Source organism: Corapipo altera, unplaced genomic scaffold (genome assembly GCF_003945725.1).
Source record: "Corapipo altera isolate COAL_440 unplaced genomic scaffold, ASM394572v1 0, whole genome shotgun sequence".
Taxonomy (NCBI): Eukaryota; Metazoa; Chordata; class Aves; order Passeriformes; family Pipridae; genus Corapipo; species Corapipo altera.
In genome coordinates this window covers 54,935,646-54,957,009 of record NW_020884872.1, presented here as the reverse complement: position 1 = coordinate 54,957,009, position 21,364 = coordinate 54,935,646, and the positions used below count along the sequence as shown (strand labels likewise).

Genomic DNA, 21,364 nt, shown 5'->3' with positions numbered 1-21,364 from the left:
AGAACTGGACACAGTACTCCAGGTGTGACCTCACCAGTGCAGAGTACAATGTGACAATCACAGTCCTGCTGGCCACACTATTGCTGATACAGGCCAGGATGCCACTGGTCTCCTTGGCCACCTGGGCACACTGCTGGCTCATGTTCAGCCGCCGTCGACCAGCACCCCACAGGTCCTTTTCTGCTGGGCTGCTTTCCAGCCACTCTTCCCCCAACCTGTAGCGTTCCTGTTGAACCTCATACAACTGGCCTCGGCCCATCGACTCGGCCTCTCCAGATCCCTCTGCAGACCCTTCGTGCCTCCCACCAGACCAACGCTCCCACCCAAGTTGGTGTCGCCCGCGAACGTCCTCCGAGGGGGGGACCCCCGGGAGGACCCCTCTGCCCACCGGCGGGCGCTGCGCGGGCGGTGCGGTGGCGGTGGCGGCGGGGCCGTTGCCATGGCAGCAGGTGGGCCCGCCCGGTCCGGCCCAGGTGCAGCCGAGCGGCGCCGCCGGGACATTTACCCGCGGCCCGGGGAGCCCGGGGCGTGCTCGTGCTGCGCGGCTCGGCGGGTGAGCGGGGTGGCGGCCCGGCCGGGAGGCGGGAGGGCCGGGGTACAGCCCTCAGGAAGCTTAACGCAACTTTCCGCTGAGTCCGCGGGGCGCCGGGGGCGGGTGTCCGGGCTCGACTTTGAGCCCGGCGGCCGCGCTGAGGTGAAGTGGGGGCGGTAGGGGGACGGAGCTCCGGAGGGGTCTGTGTGAGCAGGGAGGGAGCTCCTGGACCCGCTCTTCGGGTTCAGCCTGCGCTTGCTGGAGCAGCCTGGGCCTGCAGCCATCCCAGAAGTGCTAGCTGGGGCTCAGAGCTTGAAGCTGGGAGAAATGTTTAGTCGTGAGGTAAAGATGCTGTTATCGTTGTGGAGTATTTCGTATGGTCAGAAAACCTTCACCACAGTGCTGAGTGCACTGACTCTCACTACTCTTATAGTTAAAGGTTGAGCTTTGTCAACTGTAGGGAGGAAGTAATTGAAAATTAGACTGAAGCTTCACTGCTAGTTACAGAAGTGTGAGGCTCCTATAGGATGCTGATGTTCACTGTTTCTTGTACTCGTCTCTCTAACTAGGTGTTCTTCTTTTAAGACCAGCGGGGCAACAACAGGCAAAATGACAGCTGTGAGGTATGAACAAGGGGCAGAGCCGACAGAAGCATCCGGGTGAGTGAAATGAACTGTGCCAGTGTGGGGGTTTGGGATTGAATATACCAATATTCAGTGTGTGGTCCCCTGTCTCTAGTTTCTTAGTGCTTCAAATATAACAAGGGGAATAATGATGCAGTGTTTGAAGTTCATATAGCCTTTTTATCTTCCCTCCCTTGCCAATGCTGTCGTCTGAAAGGAAGGATATCTTTGAGAAAAATATGCTGCTGTGATTGACTTCTTGTAAGTATTTAATAAGTGGCTAATGAATATCCACCCTTGGTATAATAAGCTCATGGCAGTAAAGTCTGCTCTTTTTTAGCATCCAGTCTGTCAAGAGACTTACCAGAGATTGTCAAGGTTTCTTGTAGAGCAAGATGTTCTTGCTCTGCTCTCTTTAAAGGCCTCAAGTCTGAAGTTACCTTTACCTGTGAGCAGTCAGAAAAGCTTATGCTCTATAGAGAGAGTATGTGTGTGAAGAAAATAATTTCTATTATGTCCTCCTTTTCTTCTCTCCCACCCCAGTAGTCAAGGGCTAACTGTAGCAGCTTGTGGCAGAGAGCTTGTTCTGGCTTAGAGAAGTAGATATAGAATGATCAGCAAAACAAACTCCCTCTGAGGAAAGCATTATCTAGAACTGAATTCTTGTGTGAGAGCACAATGGAAACACTGTACTTGGACATGGCTTTTGTTTTGTTGTGGGAAAAAATGTCTTCCTAACTGAAAACACTTCTGTTTCTTTTTCTTATTGTGGCTTATTTTATTCACAGTAGAGGATAAGAAGGTGGCATTTAGTGCATTTCATGTGTCCACAAGTATAAGCAAGTGACCTGCAGCAAAATTGCTGTAGCAACAGCAGTAACTGCTTTAATAAGTGAAGCATTTCTGCTGTTCAAAAAGTGTAAATGCCCAAGTGGATATTCCATAAGAATAGCTGGGAAACAAACCTGAACAGCTACACATCGCTAGAGCTTTGCTTCAGCTCTAAGGAGCAAAATGAGGACACTGGTGTCTGGAGATACTGGAGCTAAAAAATAAGGCATAAATACTGAAATTGTTGTGGTAGAATCATTCCTCTGTTGAGGCTTATACTTTGTGCAGGTGGCAAAACACCAGTGCTGGCTGCTGAAACTGTAGGAAAAGCATCATTAAACTTCCTGCTTGAAAGGTGGTTAGCCCAGACTGCAGAGGCAGTGGAGGATGAGGAATACTTGAATCCACACTAATGCTTCAGATATGCTAGGCTGCCTCGGAACAGTGTGGAAATATCAGTATTGAATATGTGTGCTTAGCTGTTCCTGCCCAAGAAGCAATGATGCCAGAGGCAGAGCCTCAGCAAACGCTGTGTCTGTCCTATTATGCACCACAGTATTTCTGTGGAAAAGGCTGAAATACAAACTTCTGGATTTGGATGTTAACGCTTTTTCTCTGAAGTTGTCATGTGGCCTTCAAAAAACAAAACCTTGATCTAAAGAGACCCTTTTAAGGAAGTTATGGCAAGCAGCCACTACCCTGAAAATATGCTGTTCTAGCACTAGCTCAGCTGCTACTCTCGTCTTCCAGTTTCCGGTTTGGTATCCTGCTCTGTACAAAAACATCTTTGTGCTATGGCTTTTCCTGGTGAAAACATTAATTCTCTGAACAAGAAGTTTACTGTAATAGCATTAGTGTCACTTGGACTCTCTGAAGCCATTTTTCATATGTACATTTCCGGCACTTCTAGAGCCTGGACTGTTAAGTCCTTAGTGGGCTCTTGAATGCCCTGCTTTAAAGCCCTTTATCCTACTGCTGAACACATCTGTCTCTTCTGGGGAGAAAAAGGGAAAACTTTTGAGAGATGGATTGCTAATGGGAAATAGGTCACTACAAGCCAAAGGATTCTGCTGTGTCAATATGGGGAAAGTCTTTCTTCCCCTGGTACTAGGCCTATACTCTGACTCAGGCTGTTGCTCACTGCCCAGGTGATGGTTAATTCTTTTCTCTGGAACAACAAATAGTAGCAATATATTGAGCTGACATCTGTATCACTGTGTGACTTGTGTTATTCCTTTACCAGCTCTCCGACAGTAGAAGAGCCCACAGTAAAGATTGATGATGGTTGTGAAGAGGATAACAAACCTGACAGCTGTTCCAAGTAAGCTAATGATATACTAAATTACTTGCTTACCTGCAAAAGTGGAATCTGCAGAACCAAAATAAGAAGGCAGATGGCTTGCTGAAGTAAAGATAAGCCCAGTAAAATACTTGATATAGATATTCGTTCTAGTACGTACTTAAGACAAGTAAGCTGAGGAAGCTTCTTTATGACCGTGGAGATGAAAACCCAACCCAAGAACCCAAGCTTGTCATATTATGGAGAATGGGCAGTCCAAATTGCATTGATTAAATTCTTGCAAAGGAATGAATTTCTGGGAGCACAGAAGAATAAGTGCTGGTGAGAAAATGAGGTGAATGAGTATCTGGAATAAACAATAAGCCTCATGGCCCTCATCAAGAGTAAATTGTCTAAACTTTCTCGTAGTTAACTCTGTTCTTGAAGTAGTTATTTTCTAACAGTGTTTAACTCATATCACCATGTTACTGACTCTTATAGCAAACTTTGTCAAGTCAGTTACAAGTCAATGGACTTGTTTCTCTGTTCCTGCAGTTCAAGAACAGCAAGACTAAGCCTTTTATCCTACTTATTCTATGTGACATGTTTTTCTAGATTTCTGGAGTTGACATTTACTAATGTATTTCACAAAAGCTTTAAGGTAAATATGTAAGCAAATGTGCCATGTTTTCTTCAATGGGTTTAACATGTTGGCAGGCAAAATTGGAGTTGTATGTATATATATTTCAGTCTGTAGTGTACCTAGTAGAGGTACTTGTCCATAGACTGTGGAAGCTGGAGTCTTGTTGTACCTGCTTCAGTTGCATTCTGAGTTGACTGGACAAAGATGTAGACCAACAAACAGTTAGTGTAATTATGGCAGTGTTTCCTTAGATATTTGGCATTCATAAATGCAAGGAAAACCTTCTATATGCTAAGCTGCTTCTAGGACAAGATATATTATAATATCCTTGACTTCTGTAAGAAAAGTGGGTACTACAACCAAGTAGCCTTCCTGCTTGAGGATGTACATGTTTGCTGCTTAGACCTTGCACCTTAATTTAAAATAAGAACGTAATAATGAAGAGTGTGGGTGAAATCAGTAACCCCAGCAAGATGCTGCCTCAGAACTTCAAAGGTATCTAGCTGTGTCTTAAACTGAGTTACTGAGATGTACCGAGTGAAATGCAATGCTGAAGTTATTCTAGAGGAAACAAGTATCATAGGCAGGATCACTGGGGTGCAATGTGCATTACTGAGCAGACAAAACCTTCTTGTAAAGTGCAAAAGAAATCTACCAGTACTTTTTGTCAGTATGCTAGTACTTATGGTAAGTCCTACTATTAATAATATGCGTGGAAAAGGTGTTTTCTTTTAAGTGTCTAAGACAAGACTTGGTGCTTACAGTAGTTAAGTAATCTTGGGATTACTTAGCAGACTGGCAATCTGTTTTTTGAACTCTCAGAACTGGGGGTGTCCAGGTTCTGCACCAAGAACTTCTACCTTAATTCTCAGTGTAACCTGAAGAGACTTCACGTCAATGAGAGAGTTACATAAAGACCTGTCTCTAAACCAGGGGGCTTAAAGCAAACCAAAGAGGCACCAAAATCTACTGTAACTGAAAATGGGAGCTGTGATTGAAGATAACTCTCACAACTGGAAGAATTTGACTTCAGAAACTTACTTAAAAGGCACTTGGGTTTTTAACCTGAAAGCCAAACTGATATTTCTTTTTAAAGGTAGAAGTGGGATTTGTATTCCTCTATTCCAAGAGCACAGGAGCTATTAACAAGTGCAGCTTTTTCTGGACCTAGGAAAAAAAATGATCTGATATAATGACCTAATATATCAAAAAAGATCCCTTAAGAGATGTTTAGCCTCCAGTTTTCCTCTTGACCAGTAGTTATTTTATAAGCCCACTTCTTATAGCTTATTAAGCCAGAATTCTAGTGTCACTGGAATTGTGACACTGAATAATGTTACAGATAAGTGCATACTGCTGTGCTTCTAGGGTCTGTAAACTCATTAATACTCTTTCTAACAAGTGGTGAAAGCATTGTTATCAAGTACTCTCTTAACCTATATGCTTCATGATTGCAACTGAATAATCTCCTCTTAGAGAAACCACTACTGTACAGAATACTAAAATCAAAAGAACGTGAACAAAAGGGTATAGCAGTGCTCTTGTGGCTAATACCTGTAGCAAAATGTCACTTGTGTTGATGTCATTTCTCCTGTCTTTCAGTGCAATTAGGAGAAGAATTTCCCCGTTTGTGATGTCATTTGGATTCAGGTAAAAGCTCATGCTTGTAATGGTATATGGGCAAGGTAAAAATAGTCCTCATTTCTGGTGTAAGAACTTGGAGAGTTACAACAGTAACTCCAGCCTGCTTTTCTGAAAAGTACTGAATGCCCTGTCACGCCCAGAAAGGGTGACTTGAGACAAGTACTGGGATTGAAAAATAAGTCTTAAGCAGATATGACTGCATTCTCCAAGAAGAGCTGAAAGTCAGAACTGTAAATGCCATTGACTGGGATAAAATGCCTGTAACAGCTTATTCTAGGCTGGCAGCCTTTGAGCAAACAGTTGGTCAGCTGTATACAGTCTGTGTGCTGGAACAAGGTAAGCTATCAAAGACAGTTATTTTTAAGGGACTGCCTTAAGTCACAAGTAGGAAGGAAATTGAGTAAGATGAAAGCACTGACATTTGTGTGCCTTAAAGCATTCAGGTTTGTACTGTTTCTAGGTAGCTGCAGAATTATAAGGTAATAAGTACAACTGTGTCTGAGGTAAATGTAGAGTGCCACATGGATGATGCTTTCTGTGCAGGTCACTTAAAAATGCAATTGGAATCCTTCAGCTGCTAATTAAGCAGGCCTCAACCAATGTAAGAGGACAAACTCTTGCTGGAACAGCTTAAGAAAAAATCTGAGATTGTGCTATTCAGTTGATAAACGTCAGCAATTCATTCCTACCTCTGAAGTTGACTTGTATTTTTCTCTTTGCAGAGTATTTGGAGTAGTACTTATCATTGTGGACATTACAATCGTTATTGTGGACCTGGCTATCAGTGAGAAAAAGAAGGGTGTTAGAGAGATTCTTGAAGGTGTTTCCCTGGCAATAGCACTCTTCTTTCTCATCGATGTTCTTCTGAGGGTGTTTGTTGAAGGGTAAGACACGGGCAGAAATTAAGTCGGAATGGCAAATCCTCAGGCTAGGAAAGAAGCAAAAGTTCAGGCTAGAGCTATGAATATGGATGCCTTGTAGGCAAATTTTCTGGTCAAAGACAATAGTGACATCTTTTCTTGGCTGTGTATGTTGGCTGTTACCCTTCTATAGAATAATCTATAAGTGCTTTTGGTATAAGTGAGTGATTGGAAACTACATCAGCTTTGCCATATCTTACATATGTAAATCAGGTGTAAGATTACTTTTAGTGAAACTTCAGTGCTTAGTGCTAAGAACTAGTTCAGGAGAGCTTCTCTCTAGCAGTAGCTCTGTATAGATGATTCTCTTCCTGACGACGTATTTCAGTCTTTGGACACTTTTCTAAAACTCTCCTTGGTTTCAGCTTCAGGAACTATTTCTTGTCCAAGCTGAATATTTTGGATGCATTCATAGTGGTGGGAACTCTGTTAATTAATATGATGTACTCCTTCTCAGACCTTGCTGCAGCAGATCAGATACCAAGGTAAGAACGGTATGGTAGCTGGTAAGTGTGAGCTCTTTTCTCGATAGTCTTCTAATAATTTTCTTGGGCACCTCTAAGCTAGACATGTGCATACTAGATCACAAATATGACTGATAGTATTTCACGGTACTAATGAAGGATAGACACATGTAACTTTGGGCCACAGTTATATTGTCAGCTGTCTCTGTCTCATAGGCAGAGGTGATATGAACATATCAGGTGGGGTAAATAAAAGTGAGTAGGAGGCCATAAAATGCTCTGACTCAAGTAATTTTTGGGGAAAGGTGTTTAGCAGGCCTGATAGAGAGGGTCTGAAGGCCAGAAAGAAAAGTTGGATTATAATAGGAAATGAAACAGACAACTGAGGGAGCATCTCCATCTAATGGGTATGAAATAGAAAGAGTTGCCAAACTGTCTGGTTTCCTTCACTTTGCTTTCCCAAAATCCTTATGGTAACATATGTTGGATTTTTCAGCCATATCCTAGGGAGAGAAAACATGCTGTTTATGTGCATAAGCTAATTTGAGTCCTATTTCCTTCTGATTTCTGTAGCTTGAATCAGATAACCTGTGAGAGGAATCCATTCCTGGCGGAGACAGAACTACAGCTTTAAGATTAGTTTATCTACACAAAGTTTGATTTAGTGAAACTTGCTTGCATCAGCCAGGGAAAGAAGTTGAGCTCTTTTAAAAAAAAAAAAAAAAGACAAAATCAAATACCCCCCATATTCAACTGACTAATTACCATAAGGGGGGAACATTATTCCAGAAGAAACCAACTCAAAGTTTAGTTATTGAAGAATCCAGTGTTGGACAAACATCTGTAAGTACTAGTTGTCTCTTCGAATGCTGGCTAACCTCAGGTTTCAAAAGCAAAACTGTCAAAGAATAGCTTTTGCAGCCTCAGTCATAAAGCCTTTTTCCTTCTAGGTTGTCTTAAACATTCATCTGAGTTTTTAATGATTAATTCCCATTTCTATGACCACATTTTTCTAAAGCAGCTTTCATCTTATGGCAGCATCCAGTTAGAGGTAGGAGAAAGAGCACTGTGACAGGGTAATGTGCCTTGCTATCTTTACTAGGCTGTAGTAGTAGTAGGCCTGATCCTGCACTGCCCCATCAGGTTATAGATTGGTGTGTGCAAGTTCCTTGTATTCTGACTTGCTGAAGTTGATGGGAATTTAGAATAGGCTTTTGACTACATAAAGAGGAGTTCATGCTGATGCTCTCAGAAGACACTCAGCTGAGGCCTACCGTCTCACCTGTTCAATTCTTAAGGCTCTCTGTAAGGCTTCTCTTATTAAAGGTTCTTAAATCCTGTTCTGACCAAAATATTACTACCTGACACTAGATGATACCTCAAATTTGACCAAATCCCAAATTTTGAGATGAGGTGGTCTTCCCACTTAACACTCCAGTAGTGTCTACATAGTCCAGCGAATTCCCAGTAGCCTAAGTGGGGTTTATAACTTTTCTTTCCTCATAGCCCTTCCTCAAGAAGCAAACAGCGGTCTTAAAGCATCTGATACATTTTAGAATAATTAGAATTTGGGCAGCTTTTATATGGGTGAGAACTAATATGTGACAAGTGACACTTCAGTGGCAGTCCATAGAGATAACATGCCCTGACAGAGAAGTATGGTTTCTATTTCTAATCTGGTCTAGCTGAGTGTGTGTTGAGATGAGTTAACTCTTTCATTCCTTAATGTCCTTTTATAGGTTATACTTAAAGGAAAGCTGGGTATCAGTCTGGGATCTAATTGTTAACTGGCTGACTTCCTGAAGGACAGAATGCAAACTGCTTTTGTCTTGAAGAGTTGCTTCTTATAGTTGTGGTTCAGGCTGGGGAGAGAGACTGTGGAGTTTTCACCCTGGTGTTTGTGCATGTAATTTGCTGCTAGCTCCAAGGAAATTCTGTTTTCAACAGAGGAGGGTGATGCTGAGTTAGGAAGATGCTCAGGGGAAAACTGAAACTTTCCTCCAGGTGTCCAGGACAACCTGGTCTTGCTGACTTAAAGCTCCACATCAGTGTAGAGCAGACTGTGTCTTCAGCTCGAGGTTTGTCTCCCTTACTGTTGGCATTCACCAGGATTCTTACGAGTGTATCAAAACCTAAAATATGTGTGTGTGTGCTGCTTAAAGGTATTTGCTCACATATCTCCTTAAGGAATGAAATTAATGTTAGTTTGCCCTAGTCCCTAGGGGTGTGGGAAAGCAACGGCCCCTGTTCAGTTGTTTTGGTAGAACCACTCACCTAAGCGTCTTGCCTGCTTCAAAGTTCAACAGCAGTTCAAAGTTCCTCAAACCAAACCAAGTTGCTAAATGATTAAACACAGGATATATGATCTTTTCTCAGATTTCTTAATCAAGTCATGATGTACATAGACTGTCTAGCTGCTCTTTTCAGTAATTTTTCAGGTGGCTACATACACTTAAATGTAGAGTTGAGAATAAGCTTTGAGGAACAAGAATTTTGTTATGATAAGTAATGTTAATGGAATTATTAGTTGCTTGCTGGCCAGAGGTGCCTGTGGAAGTCTGTTTTAGCAAGTAGGGGATTTCCTAGTTCTGTTAGCTGTTCAGAACATGTACTCCCTGAAGCCCTTAACAATAGAACCATGGTATTCTTCAAGCATAGTACTTTCTCCAAAATCAACCTGAGGAGTCCTAATTCAATATATGAAACACAGCTTTAAACTGTCTCTGAAACAGCTTTTAAATAGCTTTATTCTTTGCCTCTAAGTTTATTTCTCTTCATTTCCTTTCATGGTGAATCTGGCATCTAGAATGGTTACTTTCCTCCGAGTTCTGAGAATTGTCATCTTGATAAGAATATTTCGCCTGGCTTCACAAAAGAAGCAACTTGAAGTGGTGACCAGGAGAATGGTAAGTTTGCCTCTTAATATGTCTAGGCTATCACTACTGTTTCCAACTCTAGCTCTTTCTCCAGGCACCCATCGATGGTAAATAGCAAGACTGGCCACAGCCTATTGCTCTGCTATTGATAGTATTGCCCAAGCAGCACATCTGTTCAGTTTCCCTGACAGGCTACTGGAGCTTTGTCTCCGACTTCAGCAGAGCTAGTAATTCTTAACTTTACTCAAGTAAGCAGAAAATTGACCTGGAAGGCTGGCATATCAAAGTGATTGCAACACCACCATGTGTCTCAACTGGCAATTTCTAGCTTGTGTGGTACATAGACTGTTTCCTCTCATGTGGGGGAAGGTAGGAGTTTTAATGCTTCTGATGCTTTATTTTGGGTGAAAACAAAACAACCTTAATGTTTGAAGCCCTATCCACTGTAAATACCTCTTATTTTCATCAGGGACATTAAAGTGGTACTTTAAGCTTCAAGGATATCCTATTGCTCAGCAATAACCCATTTTAGTTATGCTGCCCTTAACTTTATTCTTTCTTCCTTCAGCCTCCAAACACTCAAATAACAATGACAGATGCATGCTGCAGTCTGTGAAGAATTTGCAGTGTTCTTTTTACTAGAATAAACTTTGATACTTCAGGGTAAAAATTCTGTACAGAGCTTCTACCTAAAAGCTATGTTACTCTCAGCTGATGCTACACACTTTGCTATAGCAAAATGAGGTTCTGCTGCTCAGGCTTAACTTCTGAGTCTAGTCAGTGGCTGATTTTTCCTGGTAACTGGCAATATTTGGTGATCTTTGGCATTCCTGTGGCAGACTAAGTCTCCTTTTTTTTGTCAGGTCTCTGAAAACAAAAGGCGTTATATGAAAGATGGCTTTGATCTGGATCTCACTTATATTACTGGTTTGTATAAACAAATGTCACTTTGCAGCATGTTAATCCTGCTAAGCCTTGTTCTTCTCTTAATAAGAGTTTGATGTGTCATACAGCCAATATTTTAGACTAAGGAAACTTATGTATGAAGTCAAACCAGGCCTACTCCTTTTTTGTGGGATTTTGAAATATGGATTCATGACTCTGGCACTGTTCTCAAGAATTAGCCCTCTGGAAGAGAGTTGTACATTCTGTATGTAATGACAGAAAATCTCCTGAGGCCTACGGAATCAGAGCTGAGAAACTATTGACTTAGAGTATTTTTAGTTCTGATTCTGTGCAGACTGACATTAATGGTGTCTGATGCTTTGGGAAGCACTATTTGTCTTGCTCTAGCTTTGCTAAATGTAGAGGAAAGCCTCTCAGAAAGGGGTAGGTTGTTCTTATAATTAGGGTAGGAATAAGACATTTTATAAGGATGTTGCTCAATCACGTAGTTCTTACGTGTAGGGGAGCTTTCTGCTGTTACTGCTGATTGCTGTCTTCTCCACAGATCGAATCATTGCGATGTCATTTCCATCTTCTGGGAAGCAGTCTTTCTACAGGAACCCCATAAAGGTAAAAATCTCATCTACCAAGTTCACTCTTTCTGAAACTCGTTTCTTTTATAGGTTCCCTCTAATTTACATGTGGACTAGATCGTGTCAGTCCTAGTTCTGTTGGCGTGGCTGGTTGGAATGACTGACTAATGGTCTCCACTGTGCTGTTTGTGTTGTAGTGCCTCAGCTAAGCCTAGTGGGATGTATCTCAGTGTGGACACGTTGGTATTCTGATGCTCCCATTCCTTGGGAATGCTTTGGAGAATTAAGGCAGTTCTGTCCCAGGCTAGTAACAGTGATAAGATCTACTCAGCTAAAAGTTGTTTAAAAGGTCTGCATAATGTCCTTTTCAGAGATGCTGCCTGATTTTGTAGAAACATATATGGGGTAAGGAAGATAGTTGCAGTAGTACTTTTATTCCAGACAAGAACCTGAGTTGGAAAGGCTTGCTTTGAACAGTCCAGGGGCTGTTCATGAATGCAGTTGCTGATCCCATCTAGGGAGTTGAGGTGGCAGTGGAAATAATGAGTAGAGCACTAACTACTCTGAACTCTTATCTTATTATTGCTTAGGAAGTTGCAAGATTTTTGGACACCAAACATCCAGACCACTATAAAGTCTACAATCTCTGCAGTAAGTATGTTTAGCTGCTAACTACACTGAAATATTGGTAAACAGAAATGCATCTCTTCAAAGTATTCTGCTGCCAATAGCAGATCTCAAAAAATGTATATCCAATCAAAAAGTGCATATCTGTCTCTGACTACATTCTGTCTTGAATGTGGCTATTGACTGTACCAGAGCTTGCAAAGCTAATCGAATATTGTACTGAAGCTTGCAAAGGAGATACTGGATGTCTTGCAGTTTAGACTTCCTTGTTCATGCTGAAAAATTGCTTCAGTGTTCCAAAGTTCTTATTTTTAATAAAAGTTGAAAACTAAACCTGGGCTAAAACTTGAGGTAATGTTGGAGAATCTTCTAATGAAGGCTTAGAAGAATGAGATGGAGAATAGTTAAAAGCTATTCTGTTTAGAAGTGGCTAAAAAAATTCTTCATAAACAACTATTTCGAGGTTCCTGCTTCATAACAGTGTGTCAGAGCTGGAAGCAAAGTATGTTCTAGAAGCAGTGAGTAAAGTAAAAGAAGTAAAGTAAAACTGTCCTCTGGCCAGCAGAGAGATGGATAGGGGAGGTCAGATGGGGGATGTGGTGTTAGTGGCTTTTTACCACTTTGCCTGCAGGTTGTTGCTGTGGTTGACCCTGACACTACATCAAAACACTAACTTTCAGATCCCAAGTAATCTCTGTGGAAAGGAATGACTCTCTGTGCCTGGAGATAAAATTTAAGTGAGAAGTGTTAAACTAGAAGTTAAACAATCATGGCTGTAGCCAGATTACCTCACAGTTTTTTTTCATTTTGATCTTTCTATTTACACAACTGTCCTTTAGAAACTAGTATATGCTCAAACCAGCGTTTGTGTGTCATAAGCCACTTTCTTTGTTACAATCCTTTTTCCCTTCCTGGCATAACTTCAGATCTTTTCTTGTAGGTGAGAAAGGCTATGACCCCAAGTACTTTCACTACAGGGTGGAAAGGATGTTTATTGATGACCACAATGTCCCAGCACTACAGTGAGTCTTGTCAAGAACTACATTGCAATAGTTCTGCGTAGGCGTTTACATTGATGCACTAATTTTCCTCTTATTTAGGGACATGCTGAAATTCACTGGCAGTGTTCGTGAATGGATGAGTCAAGATGAAAAGAACATCGTAGCAATTCATTGTAAAGGAGGCAAAGGTAGAATTTCTCATGTGTAGTCTGTGTATGCTACAAATTGCACTTCATTGTTATTATAGCTTCTTTGATGTAAGTATGGCCCTAAACCATACTGTGAGATGGGGTTACAGTGTAACTGGACAAATTCTGCAGACACTGACTAGCAACAGTATAATACTGTTTAGTATTACAGAACCCATAGGATGCACTCAATCCCCTTGTCCAGATGGTTGGTAAGATATTAAACAGAACTGGCCCCAGTACTGAGGCCTGCAGACACCAGTGGTGACTGGCCACCACTGGATGTAACTCCGTTCACCACCACTCCCTGGGCCTGATTATCCAGCCAGTTTTTCACCCAGTGAAGAGTGCATTTGTCTGAGCCATGAGCAGCCAGTTTCTGCAGGAGAATGCAGTGGGAAATGGTGTCAAAGGCTTTACTAACATCCAAGTAGGTAACATCTACAGTCTTTCCTTCATCTATTAAGCAGGTCACCTTCTCATAGAAGGAGATCATACTGGTCAAGCAGGACCTGCCCTTCATAAACCCATGCTGGCTGGGCCTGATCCCCTGGTTGTCCTGTATGTTATGTGATGGCACTCAAGATGATCTCCTCCATAACCTTATCCCCCTAGAATGTTCTGGGTGCTGCTGCATCTTAAGATGCACACCGTATTAGGTGATGAAGTCTTATGGAAAAAGATAGTCAAAGCTACCTTATATGAGCTAACCTGCAGGTGCTATCTGCAACCAGTAGTAGTGTGGGACCTGTTGAAATGCATAAATAACTGCAAGTAAGCCAAACTTCCCTGCAAACACATGCCAAGCACCTGCTATTACTATCTGTTAAGCAAATACTTGTTAAGGAACAGGTAGTTCCCCAAGGTTGCCCCAAGGTGAAGCTCTGTTTTAAAAGGTTTTGCAAAACTGAATGTTGAAGCCACAGCTTGAAGAACAAATGTAGGGAGGGTGACTTGACCTCTGAGATTTTAAATTAAAAACTGAAACTATACAGGATTTTCATGCTAGCAGACTTGATGGCTTCTTAGTATGGTTGTGGGAAAATAGTTGGGGCAGAGAAACAACTCTGGGACTTCTACCATTGGGAAATGCTAGTTATAAACTAGCATTGTTTAGTAGAGTGCTATCCTCTATCCCCTGCTGAATGGAGAAGGTAGATACTGACCAGTACTCTAAGTGTCTTTAGTAATACTACTAAGAAATGTGGGGACTGCTTTCAAGGAACAAGTTAACAAACTTCAGTATCTTGTCTTTAACTCATTATTCTCTGAAGTACAGCTACTTGACTGTCACAAGTCTTGAAATAGATGAGATCACAGGAGATGACTTCACCTTCACAAATCCCAAATACTTTTGAACTGCTGTAATTTAACTTGTCTCATACTTCTAATACAGGCAGGACTGGAACAATGGTCTGTACCTGGCTAATAGACAGTGACCAGTTTGAAAGCGCAAAGGTAAAAGCTGTTTATTTTTGTTTAGTATATAAAATGCTCCTTAGAATCTACTGAATTGGTGAAATGCAGTAATAGTCTGCAGAAAATTCTATACTAAAAAAAGATTCAGTGAAAAATCTGTTTTATTAAAAGTTCTTGCAAATTTTGCTACTATGTAAATTCTGATGCACTCTATTCTTGATCAGCAAGAACTGGGAAAGTAGCATTTAACAGGATACCAACTTGAAGCACTCTTATTGGAGACGTAATAGACCTAGGGCCTTGAGCAACAATGTAAACTTTAGGTGACTTCTGAACAAACTCTACTGATGATAGTGTCACTGTTTTTAAGTGGTCTTAAACAATTTTTTTTCCCCAGTCTCCCTCCAAGTAGTGTGAGGCATCAAGACTTGACTTGTCTTGACAACCAGCAGAAAACCCTTCTGGGGAAAGGCAGAAAGATCAGCAAGCTGCAGCCAGGACAGGTGCTTATGGTGCTTTAGTATACCAGGTCTGGTATATCAGTCTGGAGACTTGGGATGCAGAAGGCCCAGGTCACTCAAGGTAGTCTGGGCAGGCTGTATTCATTTAATCACTTGTTTTCCTCAGAGTCTGGTTTGTGAAGATCTGAACTAATGTTTGGCTTTGTCTGCCACAGACCACTTGAGAAATATAGATGGTTCTAAAGAAATTGCTTAGAAGTCATTGCTCTCCCTCACTCTTTCATGGGGGACAGACTTAATGTATCTGACTTCCGAATCAGTACTTTCTTATTCTAGTTAAAAGTCTCCTTTAGAAGGTACCAAAACAACTATTGCATATTTCCACTTGCATTCCCATATTGGACTTGAGTAGTGTAGTTCTAGTTTAAAATCCACTTTTCAGGAAGGGGAATAGTGGTGGGATGGATATCTTAACCCTTGAAATTTTTTTCTTGTGTAGGAAAGCTTGGACTACTTTGGGGAGAGAAGAACTGATAGAAGCACAAGTACTAAGTTTCAAGGAGTTGAAACTCCATCCCAGGTAAGCTTGAGCATGTTCAGTAACAGTAGCCAAACCAATACTAACCTTGTGAGTGCTTGTGCTGCCCCACATCCACTGCCTTGTTTCAGAGTTGTAGGTTTCTACTACTTCCTGAACTTTCTGTACTCTTTCTTTGCTCTTTCTGTAAGAGTTGGAAGGCTAACAACTGATAGAGTTGCATTGCATCTTTCCCTCTCCCCTTATACCTTTCTCTTCCTAATAACATCAGATCTGAAGTATAGTATCTAAGATAACAGAATTCTTGAGATTAGAAAAGCTTTCAGTCCAACCCCAGTGTTCAAGCAGGGTGAGCTGGAAAAGGTTGCCTATGGATGTGTCTGGTCAGGTCTAGAATATCTGCACAGATGGAGACTCCACAACATGTCTGGGCACCCTCACAAGAGTATGACACTGTAAGACAATTGGGCTGTTTATCAAGGATGCACAGAAGCCTGCAGCCTAGCCTGTGATGGGGCCATGGCACAGATGTGGCTGGGTGGAGGAATGCCTTTCTCACTGGGAAATACCACACAGGTTTTTTATCTCAGACCATGGGGCTTTGCTCATATTAATTCATTGTTCTGTGTGATGGAGGGGTGTGAAGTAAATCTGGTGACAGAGGTACTTTAGTTGATACTATAAGATAGAAGTACAACTTCAGAATGTACTTCAGGAAAATGGAAGTATCTTGTATGTTTAAATATTCAGCCTCTTAAAACTACAATATAAAAGCTCCTCAATTCTTGCTGAACTAAAGTACAGAATTTCTCAAAACATGAAATTTAAATGCTGATTAAAAATGTAGGTGTTAAATTTGTCTAGAGGATTGTTTGAACTGGGAAGGGGAAGGATAACAAAAGGCTTTCTTATTTTTGGGCTTTGGAGAGCTAAAAACTTAGAGTGGAAAACGTATTTAAATCCTACTTCTGCCTAGAATTAATCTGTGTTGGGTACAGGAACTGCATAATGTGTCTGGGTTTTTTGTGTTACAGAGTAGGTATGTCGGGTATTATGAGATCCTGAAAAACAAGTATAACTTGAAACTCCCACCAGAGAGACAACTCAAAATAAAAAACCTCAAAATCCACACTATACATGGTAAGAACTCTTGAATTTGGGCATTCCTCTATCTGATAATTGTTTCCTGTTACAGGCAGCTGATATCTACTGTCTCTCCTGCTAAGCCCATGATAGGAACATAGATTTACTTGGATTTGAGAATTTAAATTACACAGAATACAGTGAAGAGTATTTTGGAGTTATTTGCTCTGTGTTTTGCTTTCTGTGTGTCTGGTGAAATGATGGCTCACATACAACCTGCTCTGTTTTGGAAAGAGAATCACTTTTCAAGTTGGACTAACTCCACATGTGGAACTGGATCCACTAATGTTTCTCAGCTTTATATACATGCCTGTTTCTGTACATGTGTACAGGTAATCTTAATCAAAGGCTGGAAGTTCATCCCTCATTGTTTTAGAGGACTTCAAACTGCAGTTCTTGTTCAGTCAGTGAAACTAGACTCTACATTAGCCTGTTCCACTAGTGGGATTCACTGCTACTTCAGTATACAATTTTCAACCACGGAATCCTGATTTACCTTTAGCATTTGAGTTCTCTAGTCTTTTGCAAGGCAGTCTGGAAAGAAGGCACTTTTGAATGGGATTGCACTTGGTTTTCATGACCACTTTTATGTTTCCAGCTAATATATGCTCCAGTATAATGCAATGCTTTCTTCCTAGGAGTGGGGAAGGGCAATGGAACTGATATGAAGGTGCAGATAATAACAAGGAAGCAAGTTGTACTAGAATGTGTATGTGCCAGTCAACAAAACTGCAGGGTGAGTACTGTGAAATCTCGTCATTTGAGTCACAGAAGCTGGAAGCTGACTTACAGGTCAAAAGTGTCTTTGTACAGAAGTTGAATACTTGACATAAAACTATCTAACTAAATGGATGAGGTAAATTCTGAGAGGATGAAAAAGCTAAGCTTTGCTAAGTCCTAGGAAAAGCAGTGGTAAGATAGTGAAGATTTCCCTAGGAGTCACTTAAACACAAATAGCTCACTCTGTCCTGAGTAGCTTAAACTGTTGGCTATTATTCTAGCACTGCTGTTGTGTTTGTATACCATGAATGAATAGCTAGGCATTGTCATGAATTGGTTCCTTGTCGCTCTGCAGTAACTTCTCATAAAACAAACCTTATTCTGTTACCTAGCTCTTCTTTGATTCTGAAAGTGACTCTGTAGTCATTGGCTTGGAAGACTGCCCTGTTATAAGTGGTGATGTGAAAGTCCGATTTGAATCAGATTCTGTAAGTATAACACTGTGAAGACCTTCACTTGGGTATGGGAAGAGGCTGCAGTGCACACTGCAGCTGGGTCCTGGCTGGCTGTGTGGTGTGGGGCACAACCTGTTTTTCCCCAGTGGCTCCTGCTGTGTAGGGTGGTCTCACTGTGCACTGAGGGATGCAGCAAGTGGTGCTACTTCAGCCTAGGCAAGCAGGGGAGTCATCTGGCTGTTCATACAGCAGTGTGATCGAGACGTCTTAGTTGAGTACCTGCTTCTAACTTGAGGCTCTTGCCTCATTGTATTGAGTGACCTAGTACTGAAATAATTGCAGTGAAAATAGTGATCTGTGTGTGATATTGGGATCTTCAAGAGTACTGATTCTGGCACTTAATCCTTAACAAGTCCTTAATCCTTTGTGTTTAGGATCTCCCAAAAGGCTATGATGACTGTCCATTCTTCTTCTGGTTCAACACTTCCTTTATTGAAAATAACAGGTAAATGATCATTGTAACTGTCTCCAGATCTTAACTTCTGGTGTCTGAACTGAGCTGAAAGTTCATAAACATAGTAAAGCTGAGATAGGCTTGATGAGCCAGCTGTCTTAACTTCCAGGTCGGTGCTGGTCTTTGACTCTCAGCTGTGACTTATGGGCAGGCAGCTTCTTGCACTGTGCTAAGTATTTTAAACATATGTGAGGTTTTTATCTTAAGCCACTGGACTATTTCCTCAGTGCTCTAAGCATTGTTAATGAATTTTAAGTAAAAAATCTAATGGTAACTATTCAAATCTACCATCCTCTATTGTACGGCTGCCTAAAAGGTTAGAACTCAGTAGCTTAGCAGGCAGACATTAAGACTACACTTGGAAATACTGATGCTTGGGATCCAAAGAAAGGCTCTCTTATAGCTTCTCATGTTTTTGATAAAGTTAGAAATTACTGTGTTTTTGCTTGCTGAGACTAGAACTCCTGGGAAAGCTCCAGCCAGTGAAAGTTGGACTTGTCTGTCTTGCTTGGGGAGTGATGTAGAAATGTGAGACAGGAGATCCTTATCTTCTTCTAACTTGCTTTGACAGATTTAGGCAGAGGAACAGGGAACTTGACATAGGAAATAAAATTACTGTGTTCTCCAGGACTGGAATAGAAAGGAAACAATTTTTACTGAACTGATCCTGTCAGAGCATGAGGAGAGGTAGCCTCTGGTCTGTTTGTAACTGTAAACTTAATATGCTGAACCAGCAATGCACCTTGCTATCTAGGTGCAGACACTCGTTAGACCAAGCCAGTGCCAGGAGAAATGTATGCCTACTGTCTGACAGCCCTGAAACATTGCCATTTTGAGAGTTTTGCTGAAGTGCTTTGTTTACTCCAGAACTAGGGAGGATGTCCCACCAGGCCTTCATTTCTCCCTTCCTGCCCAGAGAATTCTGGTAGACCTGAAGTGGACTAGGTCTGATCAGAAGTGAAACAGCTCTTAAGGCAGTGCTTCTATCTCTATATCTCTAATTCAGCTATAGCTGATGTGCAAGTGCCTTTAAATGATAACTAGACGTGAATTTAGTAAACATTAAAATTGGAGAATGTACCCAATGAAGTTGAGCACTTGAATTCAATCCTTAGCTTTAGGAAGATCAATTATTAAATTAGTGACACTTGCATCCTATTGGGAGACCTTGAGCTGAATGCAACATTAATTTTACTCTAACAGCCTTGCATTGTGGGGCTCTGGGAGGGGTGGATATGAAACCAACCCAAAAACCCATCAGGTTGACTTTGTTTCTCAGACTATTTCAGATGCAAATTGTTGTGCAGGCGTGGCTGATGTGTGTTTCAATTCAAGATCTGGGGCTATATTTCATATTCCAGGGCTGAGCTTGAAACTTCTGCGGATAGTTGAAAGGAAAAACATGTCTTAGGTTGTTAAGATATACTACCGAATTTTGTCTTTCAGACTTTACCTTCCCAGGAATGAGCTGGATAACCCTCACAAGTCTAAAACTTGGAAAGTCTATAGCGAGACATTTGCTGTGGAGGTGAACTTTATTGATTCGTAAGGGAAATCTGAAAGAAGGGAAACATGTAAAACTCATCTATTTCCTGGAGAATGTCTTACTGTTTAAGTATAAAGTGAAGCAGTCTAATTTTCAGGTACTTAATGTATATCTGTGTAGATACAACTTCTCAAATAAAGTTACGTGAAGTTCTGTTGTGCAGGGTAATAATACTCTGAAGAGTTATTTAGTATCAGCTAACTGTCACATCATCCTTAGGAGCTTAGGTATCTCTGCATACTGGTAATTCCTGTTTTAGTAATCTAAGCTGATTGCTGGTCTTTAAGCAATATCATTAACCCAAGGGTGGGTGAAGACCAGCAATCTCCATGAGGCTGAAAAAATCTGACACATCTCCCTCAGCACCAGGGTTTTCCACAGATCAGTAGAATATGGGAATTTTGAGGGAGAAATATTAGTCTTCCTATGTCAGATTACTGCTGCTTGAGTAGAAGCCTTGGTATTAAACTGCTCTTCATCAGGAGTCATTGGTGTAGGGGTTTGAGCAACATGTGTCCTGGGAGCTGCCTGTGGGGGTTGGAGACTACACAGCTGCTTTTCTACTGCTGTACCTCCCCACAAAGGGCTGTGATGGCCAAATGCCCTAAGACTTAAGTTTGCATCTCATCAGCTCAGGAGCATGACAGCTGCCTGGGATCACTTAGTGAGGCTTGCCTTAATACCTGCATGTGGTGGGTTTGATCTGTGCACCCGCCCATTTGAGCTAATAGTGCAAATGCTCACTGACCCCTCTTGAGCTGTACTAAGACCTGTAATTCACAACTTCCAGGAGACTTACTCTGCTTCCAAATGTTCTCAGCAGTGCAGCTCTTCTATGGAGACTATATCTTCCTCAATGTGAAATATGTTCAGGTGTTAGCTTCTTGATTCTGTTGCTTCCTTAGTCTTTAAATTGCTAGGAACCAAGAGTGGAAGGGAAGTGATGTAGCTTTCCAGTTAATGGGGTAAGCAGAGGTCACATACCTTCCATGTGCTCACTTGGGGATAGTGGTATGAAGTACTCATGCGGACTGAACTTTTGCTGTTGTGTAATTATCTAGGACTTAGGAGCTGGGCTCTTGGAAGCTGCTTCTATCAGCACTGTACTTCAAGTGTGGAGGCTAAAGCCTGTCTTGAATGACCAACAGAGTCCCATCACTTGTTTGCAGTCCTAGGTGCAAGATAGTGAGCCTTGGTCACTTAAGTACATGTAGTCCAAGCTCCTGTGTAAAACAGGCCCAGATAGAGCTGGATCACCCAATCTAGTTCAGTTCTTTGTATCTCCACAGATAGCATTTTTCACACAGTACTTAATCTTGTAACTACTGTTCCTTCCTAGTTGGATTTTCCCTGATTCTAAGTTGTACCTGTTGCATCTTGTCCTGCCCCGTAAGCCTCTGCAAAGAGCCTGGCTCTATCCCCTCCCATGAATGAGGTAACTGTAGACTCTTCAGCTTTTTAT

The 21,364-nt window shown here is 41.5% G+C and overlaps 1 protein-coding gene across 5 annotated transcripts; it reads left to right on the top strand.

Annotated features, from left to right (window-relative positions):
* Nucleotides 1-462: 462 nt before the first annotated feature.
* On the top strand, nt 463-20,066 carry LOC113949342 (phosphatidylinositol 3,4,5-trisphosphate 3-phosphatase TPTE2-like). Of its 5 annotated transcripts, none has more exons than XM_027647777.1 (19): nt 463-551; nt 1,085-1,191; nt 3,230-3,307; nt 5,511-5,558; nt 6,275-6,436; nt 6,838-6,957; nt 9,743-9,842; nt 10,676-10,739; nt 11,263-11,327; nt 11,881-11,941; nt 12,858-12,939; nt 13,018-13,106; nt 14,503-14,564; nt 15,486-15,566; nt 16,559-16,664; nt 17,306-17,403; nt 17,780-17,875; nt 18,277-18,347; nt 19,803-20,066. In XM_027647777.1, exons 2-19 carry the CDS (start codon nt 1,142-1,144, stop codon nt 19,903-19,905), a joined length of 1,536 nt encoding a protein of 511 aa, XP_027503578.1. In that variant the 5' UTR covers nt 463-551; nt 1,085-1,141; the 3' UTR covers nt 19,906-20,066. The 5 variants fall into 5 exon arrangements, with proteins under 5 accessions (XP_027503578.1, XP_027503588.1, XP_027503596.1 ...); XM_027647787.1 differs by lacking the exon at nt 463-551 and adding an exon at nt 593-694 and having other exon boundaries at nt 1,102-1,191; XM_027647795.1 differs by lacking the exon at nt 463-551 and adding an exon at nt 676-694 and having other exon boundaries at nt 1,118-1,191.
* Nucleotides 20,067-21,364: the final 1,298 nt, after the last annotated feature.

Excerpts from the sequence above, each read along its gene's own strand:
- LOC113949342 (XM_027647758.1), top strand. Across the intron at positions 11,328-11,880 it reads TCTACAGGAACCCCATAAAG|GAAGTTGCAAGATTTTTGGA; the intron begins GTAAAAATCTCA and ends ATTATTGCTTAG. Across the intron at positions 13,107-14,502 it reads TCATTGTAAAGGAGGCAAAG|GCAGGACTGGAACAATGGTC; the intron begins GTAGAATTTCTC and ends CTTCTAATACAG.